The 12924-nt window shown below is 46.0% G+C and overlaps 1 protein-coding gene across 1 annotated transcript in view; it reads left to right on the forward strand.

Moving 5' to 3' along the window:
* GGCX (gamma-glutamyl carboxylase) overlaps positions 1-12924 on the forward strand; it is a 110571-nt gene that overhangs the window by 701 nt on the left and 96946 nt on the right. Inside the window, exon 2 of the mRNA XM_029604279.1 lies at positions 9532-9750. Coding sequence (XP_029460139.1) covers positions 9532-9750 — 219 coding nt within the window. The remainder of the gene's footprint in view (positions 1-9531; positions 9751-12924) is intronic.

The raw sequence follows: 12924 nt of genomic DNA on the forward strand, positions 1-12924 counted from the left end.
CCCCCGCTGGACCACCAGGGGGTTTCGCATGCCTTACATGTATCAGTGTGATGCCTTTATGAGGCTCTGATGAGAATTTGTTCCTCAGCTGTCCATGGTGTATGCATGCTTTATGTATATCACTGTGATGCCTGTATGGGGCTCCGATGAGTATTTGTTCTTCAGCTGTCTGTGCTGTATTCATGTTTTATGTATGTCAATGTAACTCTTGGAAAGGGTTCAAATGGCAATCAGTACAGCAGTATTTTGAATTGAGGTGGCTATAGAAAATCTACACCCCCCTTTTGTTGTCTATGTATCATAATTCATGCAGTTAGATATTTTCTCCATTCAATATACCATACTTCATGTCTTTTGAGGCCAAAACTGTTTATTCGGGAGGGAGAGAATATACATATCCCAAAAAAACCCCACCTAAAATCAATGGGGTACGTTTCCACCCCCTATGTTGTTAGTGTTTCCCCAAAACTGTTCAAGCTCCTGTCATGTTTCTTGGGCAGAGTTGGACAGCAAGTCATGCCATAAATTTTTTATCGGCTTGAGGTGGGATCTCTGACTAGATTGCTGCAGAACATTTACCTTTTTGTTCCTCAGCCATTCCAGTGTAGCTTTGCTTGTGTGTTTTGGGTCATTGTCATGCAGAAAGGTAGTCTTCCATCCCCAGTTTTAGCTTTCTTGCAGAGGGCAGTGGGTTTTCCTTAAGGACTTTTCTGTACTTTTTTCCATTATTCCCTCCTATCCTGACAAATGCATCAGTCCCTGCCAACGAGAAACATTCCCATAACATGATGCTGCCACCACCATGTTTCTCAGGAGAGATGGCATTCTCTGAATGAAGTGCTGTGTTGAGTTTGCACCAAACATAATGCTTTTCATTCATGCCAAAAAGTTTTTAACCGTGCCACAAATCTTTTTGCTATATGGCTACTGTATCCCCTGAGTGTTTGCACATTTTAAATGCAATTAAAGGTAACAGCTTCCTTTTTGCCACCCTACCATGCAAGCCGTATTTGTGGAGTGTTTGGGATATTATTGTCAAATGTGCATGTTGATCAGTCTTGACCATGGAAGCCTGTAGTGCTTTCCAAAGTTGCCATTGGTCTTTTGGTTGCCTCTTTTATCAGTCTCCACCTTGCTCAATAATCCAGTTAGGACCAGTTGGTACGCACCCCAGAGTTCTGAAAAAACTAAAAAATGAAGTTGTAGATCTGTTACTAATAATTTGTAACTTGTCATTAAAATTGTCCATTTTACTTGAAGATTGGAGGGTGGCCAATATGACACTGATCTTTATAAAAGGCTCCAGGGGTGATCCAGGAAACTATAGAAAAAACTGTGGAAACTATTTTAAAGAACAAAATTACAGAACATAACCACCCAGGAAAAGGATCTGGGTGTCATAGTGGACAATACTTTGAGATCCTTGTCTCAGTGTGTGGCAGCAGTCAAAGAAGCAAACAGAATGTTAGGAATTATTAGGAAAGGAATGGAGAATTTCATAATGCATCGTATCGTGCCATCATGAGGCTGCAACCAGAGTGGAGAAATAGCCTTTTGGCTAAAGCAGTGGGCTATGAACCAGGGAAGCCAGGGTTCAAATTCCACTGCCGCTCCTTGTGACCTTGGGCAAGTCACTTCATACTCCATTGCCTCAGGTACAAACTTATAGGGTCATTCATCAAAATGCATTATGGCACGGTGCACATGTAAATTTTGGGAAGGGGTGGGATTAGGGAGGAGTTTGGGCGGGATTTATGAAAATGAGGGGGCAATATTACACAGGAACCAGTTATTTACTCTTTCAGATAATAGAAGGACTAGAGGGAACTCCATGAAGTTAGCATGTGGCACATTTAAAACAAATCGGAGAAAGTTCTTTTTCACTCAACGCACAATTAAACTCTGAAATTTATTGCCAGAGGATGTGGTTAGTGCAGTTAGTGTAGCTGTGTTTAAAAAAGGATTGGATAAGTTCTTGGAGGAGAAGTCCATTACCTGCTATTAATTAAGTTGACTTAGAAAATAGCCACTGATATTACTAGCAACGGTAACATGGAATAGACTTAGTGTTTGGGTACTTGCCAGGTTCTTATGGCTTGGATTGGCCACTGTTGGAAACAGGATGCTGGGCTTGATGGACCCTTGGTCTGACCCACTATGGCATGTTCTTATCCAGTTATTAAATCTACATCATCTGTCAGATTCCCCTATACCACATTATCTCTACCTTGCGCATCTACTTTTTCTAGGAGCTAGAATGCCCCAGAAATAATCGTAATTCCTCCAGAATTTTAAGTATTTTCTGGAAAAATTGTCTTAAAAGGTCAAGAGATATCAAACCTAGGGCTGGATTCCTCATTCTTCGCAGAATGATGAATCCCGTGAAAAAGGGGGTGGGGAAGGCGAAGGGGGAGGCGGGCCTGCGAAAGGCCGCAGCTGTTCGTCTTGCAGTGGTGCAATTTCGCCGGCCGTAGTGCGGCCAGCTGCAACCATTTGCACCAATACCGCCACCGTAAAAGGTGGTGCTATTCGCTGTGCTACTGCCGGCGATAATGTTCCTCACATTATTGCTGGCAGCGGTGCTGCGGCCGACTCCTCCCCTCCAGCTAATTTGAATTATATCGCATGCGAAAAGGCCCTAACGCACGCACTAATGCTTTGAAAAATAACCCCCCAGTTTGTTAAAACTTAGAAACTCTTCTTGAATAATTTTCAAAATATTCAAATTGATGGTTAAACCACTCTATATCTTTAACTAAAGAGTTTTGACATTGCTGGATTCCCTTACATTGAGAATCCAACAAATTCACTCATCTAAAATCTTTACCTTTTGATCACACATTTTAATTTGATTTTCCAAGCCTTCTTACGTAAGTAACATAGAATCCGTTTTAATAGTGAACTTCCCATTCCCATAATAGCAGACCATAAAGAGTCCATGGTTATCACAGTGGGCTTGATCAAATTAAGAGAACACGGGTCTTATAGAAGAAACAGGAGTAGGAGTAATAATACTGGGATCTACCCTACTAGAGCCCCGTTACTCCCATCATCTGGAACAGAATCACGAACCTCTTCGAGTAGTAGACTTACTTCCAGTACCTGGGGCCTCCCTAAAAGCCTGGGAGGAGACGGATTATCGGTGCTCAGGGAGAGAGAATCTCCCCCACCAGCGTTGGCAATTGAAGCCAAGCTGCACTGCATCCAGTTATTGAATATCTTGGGGTATCATGAAAGCAGTAATGTGCATGCAGGAAACCGGGCATTCTCCCCTCCTCCTCACACAATAATTACACTGCCACCAAAATTGGTATTTGATAAGGCTGCAGTTTATTACAAACATATATAACCCAAACCATAGCGTAATGCAATTTTACTCTCCCCCCAAGCCCCTTCCCCCATTACCCAAACATCCTGTCCGAGTATGCTGCCACCACGCCCCAGTATCAATTGCCCCTCCTTCTCCCCCCTTCGCCAGCAGGGACAACCCACAGCCTGCACAATGACCTCACTGTGCATTAGCTGCACCGTGTATGCAGCCCCCCCACCTACCCCCAGCTACATCTGCACTTCCCTGTTCCCCCACAGGTCAGGATCTTATCATTAACAATTCTTCACTTTGGCTCGGGTTAACCGCCAACGGCAACATGACTTTCCACAAATAACATCAGAATGGGAGGGAGAGAGGGAGAAAAAAAGGCACGGCACCTGCAAATGCTAAGGTAACAGTTTTTTGGGAAACTGCTCCCTCACAAAGGGCCGGATTTTAAAAAGGTTACGCGCGCCGGGCCTATTTTAAAAAGGCACGGCGTCACGCGTAAAGCCCCAGGACACGTGTAAGTCCGGGGGCTTGCAAAAAGGGGAGGGGGCAGGGCGTGGGCGGTCCGGGACGGTCCAAGGGCAGGGAGAGGGCAGGATCAGCGGCCAGGCACAAAAGGTAAGATAACAATATTGGGGGGGGGTTAGAGTAGGGTAGGGGGGGAAAGGTTAGGGGAAGGGGTGGGTGGTTAGGGGGAAGGGAACGGAGGAAAGCAGCACGGCTTGGCACGCGCAAGGTGCACAATTATGCACCCCCTTATGTGCGCCGATTCTGGATTTTATAATAAATGCGCGCGCAAGTTATAAAATCGGACATACATGTGCACTCGCCGGATAGCGCGCGCATATGTACGTCGCGCACGCTGCTTTGAAAATCTACCCCAAAATGTTTCAGTAAAATTGCACCAAAAAGCCTTCCTGTACTCTTTTATATATCCCCCTCCCTCCTTTCCTAATGTAACTCACCGCTTCCCTGTACCCAATCAGGCTTCCCCTTTCCCAAATCCCCAAACCATTGAGTTACTAACCCTAAGGGGCTCTGATCATAAGCTGGAATTCTGCTTATCTCCCCCCATCTTATAATAATAGCAGGCTGAGAATTAGAAGGGGGAGATGCCTTGGAGATCCTTTCCCGCTACCCCATGTGAAGAAAAGAAGGGTGAGGCACAGGAACTTAGTTCAAAGGAGCCAAACGCCTCGGATGTTCACTAACGGTGCAGCCGCGATGAGTGCCGGTGGTGGCCTGCCGCAGGCCACAGAGTCTTAAAACGTGGTATCAGCGGCTCTCGATGACGTCTCTCCAGGAGCTCCCAAGACACAGGCTGCCTCCAGTAAGGGTGAGGTGTTGTCCCTGCTCCCTCACCAGCCGCCCCTTTGGTTACCTTTACAGAAGTACGAGGGGGTGGACACTTATCCAGCTAAGCTAGTCCATGTTTTTATTTCTACTTCATTTGGTAAAGAATTCTAGAATATTTTTTTGACTTGGTAGTTATGGGATGGGTGGATATATGGAACATGCAGAAGTTTTTAAAAACTGCATCCTGCAGAGATTTGCTCCAGTGCATAATACTTTTGTTCCCCTTTGGGCTTTGTTTTCAGAACAGGGCCCTGATGACGGGGCACAAGTGAAACCATGTCTTCTGTAGATTATGGCCATTCCGTACTGTTACCTCAAACCTGCTTATTTCTGGGATAGCCCAAAAAAAAAAAAAAGGCTACCGATTTCATTCAGTGCATTTATTTCAAAATTGAACGTTTCTGTATTTTCTTTGCATAAAAGTCTTCAACTTTTAAATATACATAATCCCTGCTCTTCAGTCAGAAAACCGTTTGGGAATGAGCGAGCTTTGCAGAAGACAGGAGTATTTATTCTGTAGTTACATGGGGTAATCTTCAGCACTGGCCGCACAGTTGCAAAATCTCCAGGTACTTTTACCAGAGGCTTGTGCACCGGTTCTCCAAAGGGAAGGTAAGAATGTGCTTTCCCTCAGAGAACTGCTCAGGGAAAAAGTATCCCTAGAGATTTGTACCTGCCTTTTCCGTGGGCATTGGGCATAGTTTTAAAAATGCAAAATATTGCTTTGTCTTCCCTCCCCTAACCTGACCCAGTCTCTGAGTCCACTTACTTCCCCCCCCCCCCCCCAGGTAAAATCAGGTGTGCCGTTGATCCCAGTGCAATACTTTTACCAGGGAAAAGGACGGGAAATTTTAGGATATTCACTTTACCCAGATAAATGAGTTCTGAAAGCTGGCCTAGTACATCTGAATCTAATACAAACTGAAGCAAAAAACCCCCAGTTTTCAAGCAAAATAACTTTAAAAAATAGGGTCACTAGCAACTGTAGTGAGCAAACATGTAAAAAGTAACTGACACGCACTGTAGTTTTCCCTTTGCATCTCTGCAGCCAGCAGTGCCAGCTCATTCAGGCTTCCACCAGCCACAGAATCCCCGAGCCACGTAAACTGTTTTTAAACCACCATCAAATGAAAGCAATCTTTGTTTTTGATTGTGGTGCTGCTGTAGGAAAGTAGATACATTCTGAAGTCTTTCCCCCTCCCTTAAAAGTAACTGGCAAGACTAACAGGCCGATACAGAAAGGAATGCGGGAGAGCCGGCGCGCGCACAGGCCAGTGTCCTGTGCTCGTGATCCAGTAAATAAAAATATGCTAATTAGGGTACGCGGTGAAAGGAGGCGCTGGGACACTAGCGCGTCCCTAGTGCCTCCTTTTTGACAGGAGCAGCGGCTGTCAGCGGGTTTGACAGCTGACGCTCAATTTTGCCGGCGTCAGTTCGCGAACCCGCTGACAACCACGGGTTCGGAAACCAGACGCCAGCAAAATTGAGCATCCGGTTTTTGACCCACGAGCCGCAGGCTGATTTTAAATTTTTAAATTTTTTTATTTTAAATTATTTTTTACTTTGGGACCTCTGACTTAATATCGCTATGATATTAAGTCTGAGGGTGTACAGAAAAGCAGTTTTTACTGTTTTTCTGTGCACTTCCCCGGCACCGGCAGAAATTAACACCTACCTTTGGATAGGCGCTAATTTCTTAAAGTAAAATGTGCGGCTTGGCTGCACATTTTACTTTCTGTATCGCGCGGGAATAACTAATAGGGCCATCAACATGCATTTGCTATTAGTTTCGGGGGGGTTGGATCTGCGTTTTCGACACGCTATTACCTCTTACTGAATAAGGGGTAAAGCTAGCCGTCAAACGCGCGTCCAACCGCGGATTAACAGTGTGCTCCGCCGGAGCGCACTGTACTGTATCGGCCTGACAGTTGGCTAATGCATTGAAGGTCATTTGTGCTAAGTATTTTCTCCATAGACAACAAAAGAGAAAAAATTCCCATCACATCTGCCCCTTAGGTAGCAAGACAGGTAATACATTTAGGGGCGGATTTTAAATGCCCTGCGCGCGTAAATCCGGCCGGATTTACGCGCGCAGGGCCCTTGCGCGCCTATTTTGCATAGGCCGCCGGCGCGCGCAGAGCCCCGGGACGAGCGCAAGTCCAGGGGCTTCGTAAAAGGGGCGTGTCGGGGGCATGTCGGGGGTGTTCCCGAAATGCCGCGGCGTTTCGGGGGCGGGCCCGGGGGCGTGGTCGAGACCTCCAGACCAGCCCCCGGGTTGGGTGATGGCCCGCCAGCAGCCCGCTGGCGCGCGCAGATTTACGTCTGCTTTTAGCAGGCATAAATCGAGCAACAAAGGTAAGGGGGGGGGGTTTAGATAGGGCCGGGGGGGTGGGTTAGGTAGGGGAAGGGGGGGGAAGGTGGGGGGGAGGGCAAAGGAAAGTTCCCTCCGAGGCCGCTCCAAAATCGGAGCGGCCTCGGAGGGAACAGGCAGCGCGCGCTGGGCTCGGCGCGCGCAGGTTGCACAAATGTGCACCCCCTTGCACGCGCCGACCCCGGATTTTATAAGATACGCGCGGCTACGCGCGTATCTTATAAAATCCAGCGTACTTTTGTTCGCGCCTGGTGCGCAAACAAAAGTACGCGATCGCGCAGATTTTTAAAATCTACCCCTTATTTTTTAGTTATTAAGTAAAGGAACCGATTACAATATGGTTAAGCGGTTACCTTTCATCGTTTAATGCTACACTTTGTGAACTGACTGCATTTTCCCAGTACCTTTCTCATAACTCAGTCTGTTCGCCCAACAGACCCAGGTTTCTTTGGCTTAGTGGAAAATATATTTTCCATTTCTTTTCCGCCCTGCGTGTTCCAGCATCCTTGATGTATGGGAGTCTGTTTCTTGGTTGCATAATTTTACTCAGGAAGCAATTTGCAGTTTAAAGAAAGCTGCTGGTGTTGGATCAGATGGCACGGAGGAAGGGCTGCACTTCAGCACATCATGGATTCGCTTTTTTATTTGCAATTTAAAAGTCACTTCTTCGTCTTGGTGAGCACATCCACATTTTAAATTGGGTCTGAAGCCGCCTCTATGATAGCAGTTGTCCCCCGTCCTCCTGTCACTTCTTTGACACTCCTGTGCCCTGGCGAACATCTCCAGTATCCGTGCGTGGTGCTTTGGCAGCGCCACACTGATTGTCTTTTCCAGTTCGATGCCCGGCTTACCGAACAATTTTGTTTTCTTCAGTGTTGTCCATGCGCTATAAGCTGCTTACATCAACATTGCATGGTAAACCTCCTCACCCCACAACCCTACCGGCTGGATCCTCAGGTGGCATCGGCGGAAGTACTCATGGCTGTACGTTTGCTGCCCCGGATCCTGCACCTGCCACTGCAGGGCCTTTTCTCTACGGAGCTCTCTCTTTTTTTTGTGTCCATCAGGAAGCCCGGTGAGTCGTGCTCTGTGCTATTGCGCAGGAAACTGGGATTCCTGCATCCTTCCTGAGCCAAGCCCTTCTCTTGTGGTGCCACCCAGCCCTGGTATTGGAAGGCGCAAGGGGAGCAGGTCAGGACCTTATCATTAACGATGCTCCACTTGACATGAATTTTCCACAAACAACATCAGAATGAGAGGGAGGGAGAAAAAAATGTGCGGCACCCGCAAACGCTAAGGTAACAATTTTTTGGGAAACTGCCCCCTCACAACATGTTTCAGTAAAATTGCGCCAACAAACCTCCCTGTACTCTTTTATATATCCCCCTCCCTCCTTTCCTAACGTAACTCACCGCTTCCCTGTACCCAATCAGGCTTCCCCTCTCCCAAATTCCAAAAACCTTTGAGTTACCAGCCCTAGGGGGCTCTGATCATAAGCTGGAATTCTGCTTCTCTCCCCCCATCTTACAATAATAGCAGGCTGAGAATTAGAAAGAGATCCTTTCCCACTACCCCACGTGAAGAAAAGAAGGGTGAGACACAGGAGCTTAGTTCAAAGGAGCCAAAGGCCTCAGGTGTTCACAAACGGTGCACCCGCGATGAGTGCCGGTGGTGGCCTGCCGCAGGCCACAGAGTCTTACAGAGGGCATCAGTGGCTCCCGATGACGTCTCTCCAGGCGCAGACAGAGCCTGTGAAGTTTAAAACCCGGACGTGGATATTCAAGGCCCTTCGTGAGCGAGCTCCGTTTTGCTTGACTACGACCATTCAGAAATATCGGCCGGCTCGATGCCTTTGCTCTGCCTCACAGTACCTAGCGGAGGCTCCATCTTTAAGTCAGGTGCGACTTACAGAATCTAGAAAACAAATTTTCTGCCTAGCAGGCCCCAATTTATGGAATCGTCTTCCCGAGGAGCTAAGGTCTGAATCCGATCGGGTGGACTTTAGCAAGCTCCTCGAGCCGTCTCTATTCACCTTAAGCTTTCGGAGATAGTCCAGCCTAGTCTCACCTGGGCTTTTGTTTCTTTTTTCCTTTTCCTTCTCCTGGGTTGTCGTTTTTATGTAAAGTGTACAGTAATTTTGTAGTTATGTTTGTGGATTATGTTATCAATATGTATGTCGTAATCCGCTGAGGCCGGAGGATCAGTGGAATTAAAGTTTTGGAAATAAAGTTTCTTTTTTTCTTCCAGTTTTCCTCTCTTTTTCTGAATTGGAACATAGTTTTGCTTTCTAAATCAAGTATGTGCTTGTGTTACATTTAAATTCAAATAAATATCTACTTTTACAATGTATAAGCACTTGGAAGCCTTAAGTATGAGATAATAATCGGGGAGCTGTGATACTGACTGACTTGAATGAAAACCTCAGGGTCTTGTTATTCGTTGTTGACCCGACTGACGTTATTTCTGTATTTTTTATGTTTTACAGCGGCATGGCCGGCAGAGTCCCCCTCTGTTCGGCGAAGGAGAGGCAAAGATGCCGACAGGACCAAGGAGGAGGTTCTCAAGTCCAGAAAGACAGTGTGCAGCTGGATGAAGAGGGTTTTTGGGTTTGAGGTGTCTGACTTTTCCAGCTGGCGCCGTTTCGTCTGCCTGCTGAACAGGCCCACAGACCCGGCATCCCTAGGCGTCTTTCGGTTCCTCTTCGGTAAGCATGGACTGGAGGCGTCTGAAAAACAAGAGCAATGGGAGAAGACTTTAGGCTACAACTTATGGGGAAAGGGTACAGTTGAGAGAAATTGTCTGTGGACAGTAATGTAGCTGTACATTTTTGTTTTTTCCTTCACGCTGCATCCCCCGGCGTATGGGGAGCCCCACCCTGGGCTGATGAGAGAGAGATTCCAGGGTAATGATTGCAGTGGTTCCCGTGACTGACGCTGTGTCCTTGCCCCTGCTCAGAACCTGTCATTTTGTGGTTCTGTGAGGAGGGAGATGGAAACCAGTAACCAGCTGGTTTGTTTTTTTTTGTTTGATTGTTTCGTAATCCTGTGCTTCAGAGGAGCAACAACCTGGTGACCTCCTCGTTGGTGCTGTTGAGTGCTCGATAATGTGCTCCTGCCCCTCTGTGTGCAGCTGGGGACTGAAAAGTGCCGCTGAGGTGGCACTTGCAGGCCCTGGAAGGGTGTCAGCGGTATACCCGCGTGCACATTTAAGTGCATAAGGACAGAGCACATTTCAAAGTCATGTTGAGCATCTAAAATTCCGTCTGGAAAACGGGGGGGGGGGAGGGAGGTGGCGGAATAGTAAGGGGTGGGTGACTTAAATGTCTAACACTGAAAATTGGGTGTTTGTATCAGGTTGCAGCACAATGCCACCGGGCACTCTGCTGTTGTCGATGTCTGCATTCAGCATTTGGGCTCCACGTAGATACCCAACGGGTTTCTTGGAAAACTTACTAGAGTCTGAGAGAGAAGGTTTTTCCGAAAATTTGGGCACGGGTTTAAAAAAAAAAAAAAAAAAAAAGTAGGAGCTGGGTTTGAATTCTTTGCTTATTTTGCCAACGTTTGTAGTTTTCTTTCCGTCATTTTGATTTTCAGCACGTTTTTGCCATTTTGTCATTGTTCCCCGCTCCCCTCCGATACATTTTCTCCCTCTCCCTTCTTTCCAGGCTCACTGTAACATTTTCTCTAGGCCCCAAATTTTGGGTGCCTGGGTCTAAGAGCCGCAATGGTCCTAGCTCCTTGTTCTCCCATCCAGCGCTGGAACTGTATACAGGAGCCGCTGTGGGAGGATGCGGCAGGTCGAGGCCTTGGAGAGGGCAGGGAGGGAGAGAGAGGCTTGGCACGATGCGCTCCCTGGTGAGAGCTGAACGGAAGGGGGAAGAGCCATGCAGCCTCTTTCCGATCAGATGAATAATTGCGAATTGGAGGCTTCTTAAAAGTGTAGTACAGAAGAGAGGCTATAACTGCAGGCTGGAAAGCCATGCAAAGGGCACCGTTTGCCCAATTTAAATCGCCCCCCTCAAAAATGATTTCTGAAGGGATGTTGGCTTTATTTAAATTTTTTTTTTCCAGCTAATAACTGTGAGCATTGTGGGAAGTGAAAGAATTGACTGCATTACTTAGGGGCCGACGCATTCCCCGGCCCTGTAGTGCCCCTGCCTCTCCTCCTGGCTTCCATCTGTGTGCGATGGCCCCGGTCTCCCACGCTCACGACCCGCCACCCGGGCTTTTGCTGGGCTGCTTCAGAATATCGGAGGGGATGGGGGAGGCGGGTGCAGATGGGAGGGAGGGAAGGATTGCTGTACCGTCTTCACGTGTCATGTTTGGGCATATATATATATATATATATATATATATATATATATATATTGGGGGTTGCCAGGTAACTAAACCCTTTGAATGCACCGATGGCTGGTTGTAAACGATCCTCTGTGCAGGTTAATCACTATGCAAAAATGTTTCAGCAAAAGTTACCATAGATTATCCCGGTTCTTCATGTTTATTCTCCAGCCACTAGGGAGCCTGGATGGGAATGAAGAACTGCCAGACAAACCCGGCTTTGTGAGTGCCTGGATTTCCCCTGGGACTTTGTTATTACAGAGCTTGCAGCCTGCCAGACAAACCTAGCTGCTAGTCTATTCTGCTGTTGCAGCCAGCCAGACTCAGCCTGGGTCTCTGCAAGGACTTTTAACATTTCATATTAACCACTTTCAGCCAAAACGGCATGGATTGATAAGAACCTCGTGCTGAGGAGACAATCACTTCTGCTGTCTTTGGATACTAACCACTTTGCCATACATTCTGGCAGGCCCAGCAATAATTATTGAATCGGGCAAGTACTGCTAGGTCATGCTTTCTACTGTCTCTTCACTTTTAGCAACTAAAGATCTTCTCTGCTTATCCTATGCCTCCTTAAATTCTGTTGCTGTTTTAGCCTTCACCCAACTCGGAAGGATGTTCTATGCTTCCATCGAACAAATTGGGGCGGTATAGAATCTAACAAGTATCATAAAAAATTAAAAAAACCAGTACTTAAATAAAACAGGTAATAATAATAAAAAAAATAAAATTATTATAAAAAAAGTAACAGAATTATTCTTTTAATAAAAATTCAAAAGATACCATATATATTCTTATGTTTCAAATTTTTATTAAATGATTTTTTATGTATTATTGTTACATATATTTTTATATATATTATTATTCTGTTTTATTTCAATACTGTTTTAATCATTTTTATATTTTTTGCTGCCTTCGTGCGTGCATACCAGCAGTTTTGTGCGCCTTCCTTCCATTCACGAGATACGTGCACTCTGCTGAAACGAAAGGACGAACGAATGTGCATCCCCAATAAAATATAGCATATTTCTGCCCTGAAAGTATATATGTATGTTTCAGTATATTTGTAATGCAGGGAAACGCATAACTTCTCTACCCATTTTTATAAAATTATGCTCATATATTTTATATACTTAATAATTAGAATGTGCCTGTAATAACCCTGAGTTGAACCCAGAGGCATGTATTTTATAAAAAATGTGCCTACTCTGGGGCTGAAAACATTTGTGTGTGTACTTGCAGTCACTACTTTACCCTGACCTGACCTCCCTCTCAAAAGCTGCAGACAAAAGGCAAGTGCCATGACTTTAATTAGCAGGTGTAATCCACAAAACAAAAAATGGAGCAAGGTACTGCACTTCAAATATACAGTAACAACAAATAGGGAAATGCAGCAAATTTCAATGAGTCCAAAACCACTTCAGCGTTGTGAATAAATTTAACTCTTTATTGGCGGCAACTCCATTGCTTCAAGGTAGCTAAACCCTTTGAATGCACCGATGGCTGGTTGTAAATGATCCTCTGTGCAGGTTAATCACTAT

The sequence above is a fragment of the Rhinatrema bivittatum genome, chromosome 5, assembly GCF_901001135.1.
Source record: "Rhinatrema bivittatum chromosome 5, aRhiBiv1.1, whole genome shotgun sequence".
In the NCBI taxonomy this organism is placed as follows: Eukaryota; Metazoa; Chordata; class Amphibia; order Gymnophiona; family Rhinatrematidae; genus Rhinatrema; species Rhinatrema bivittatum.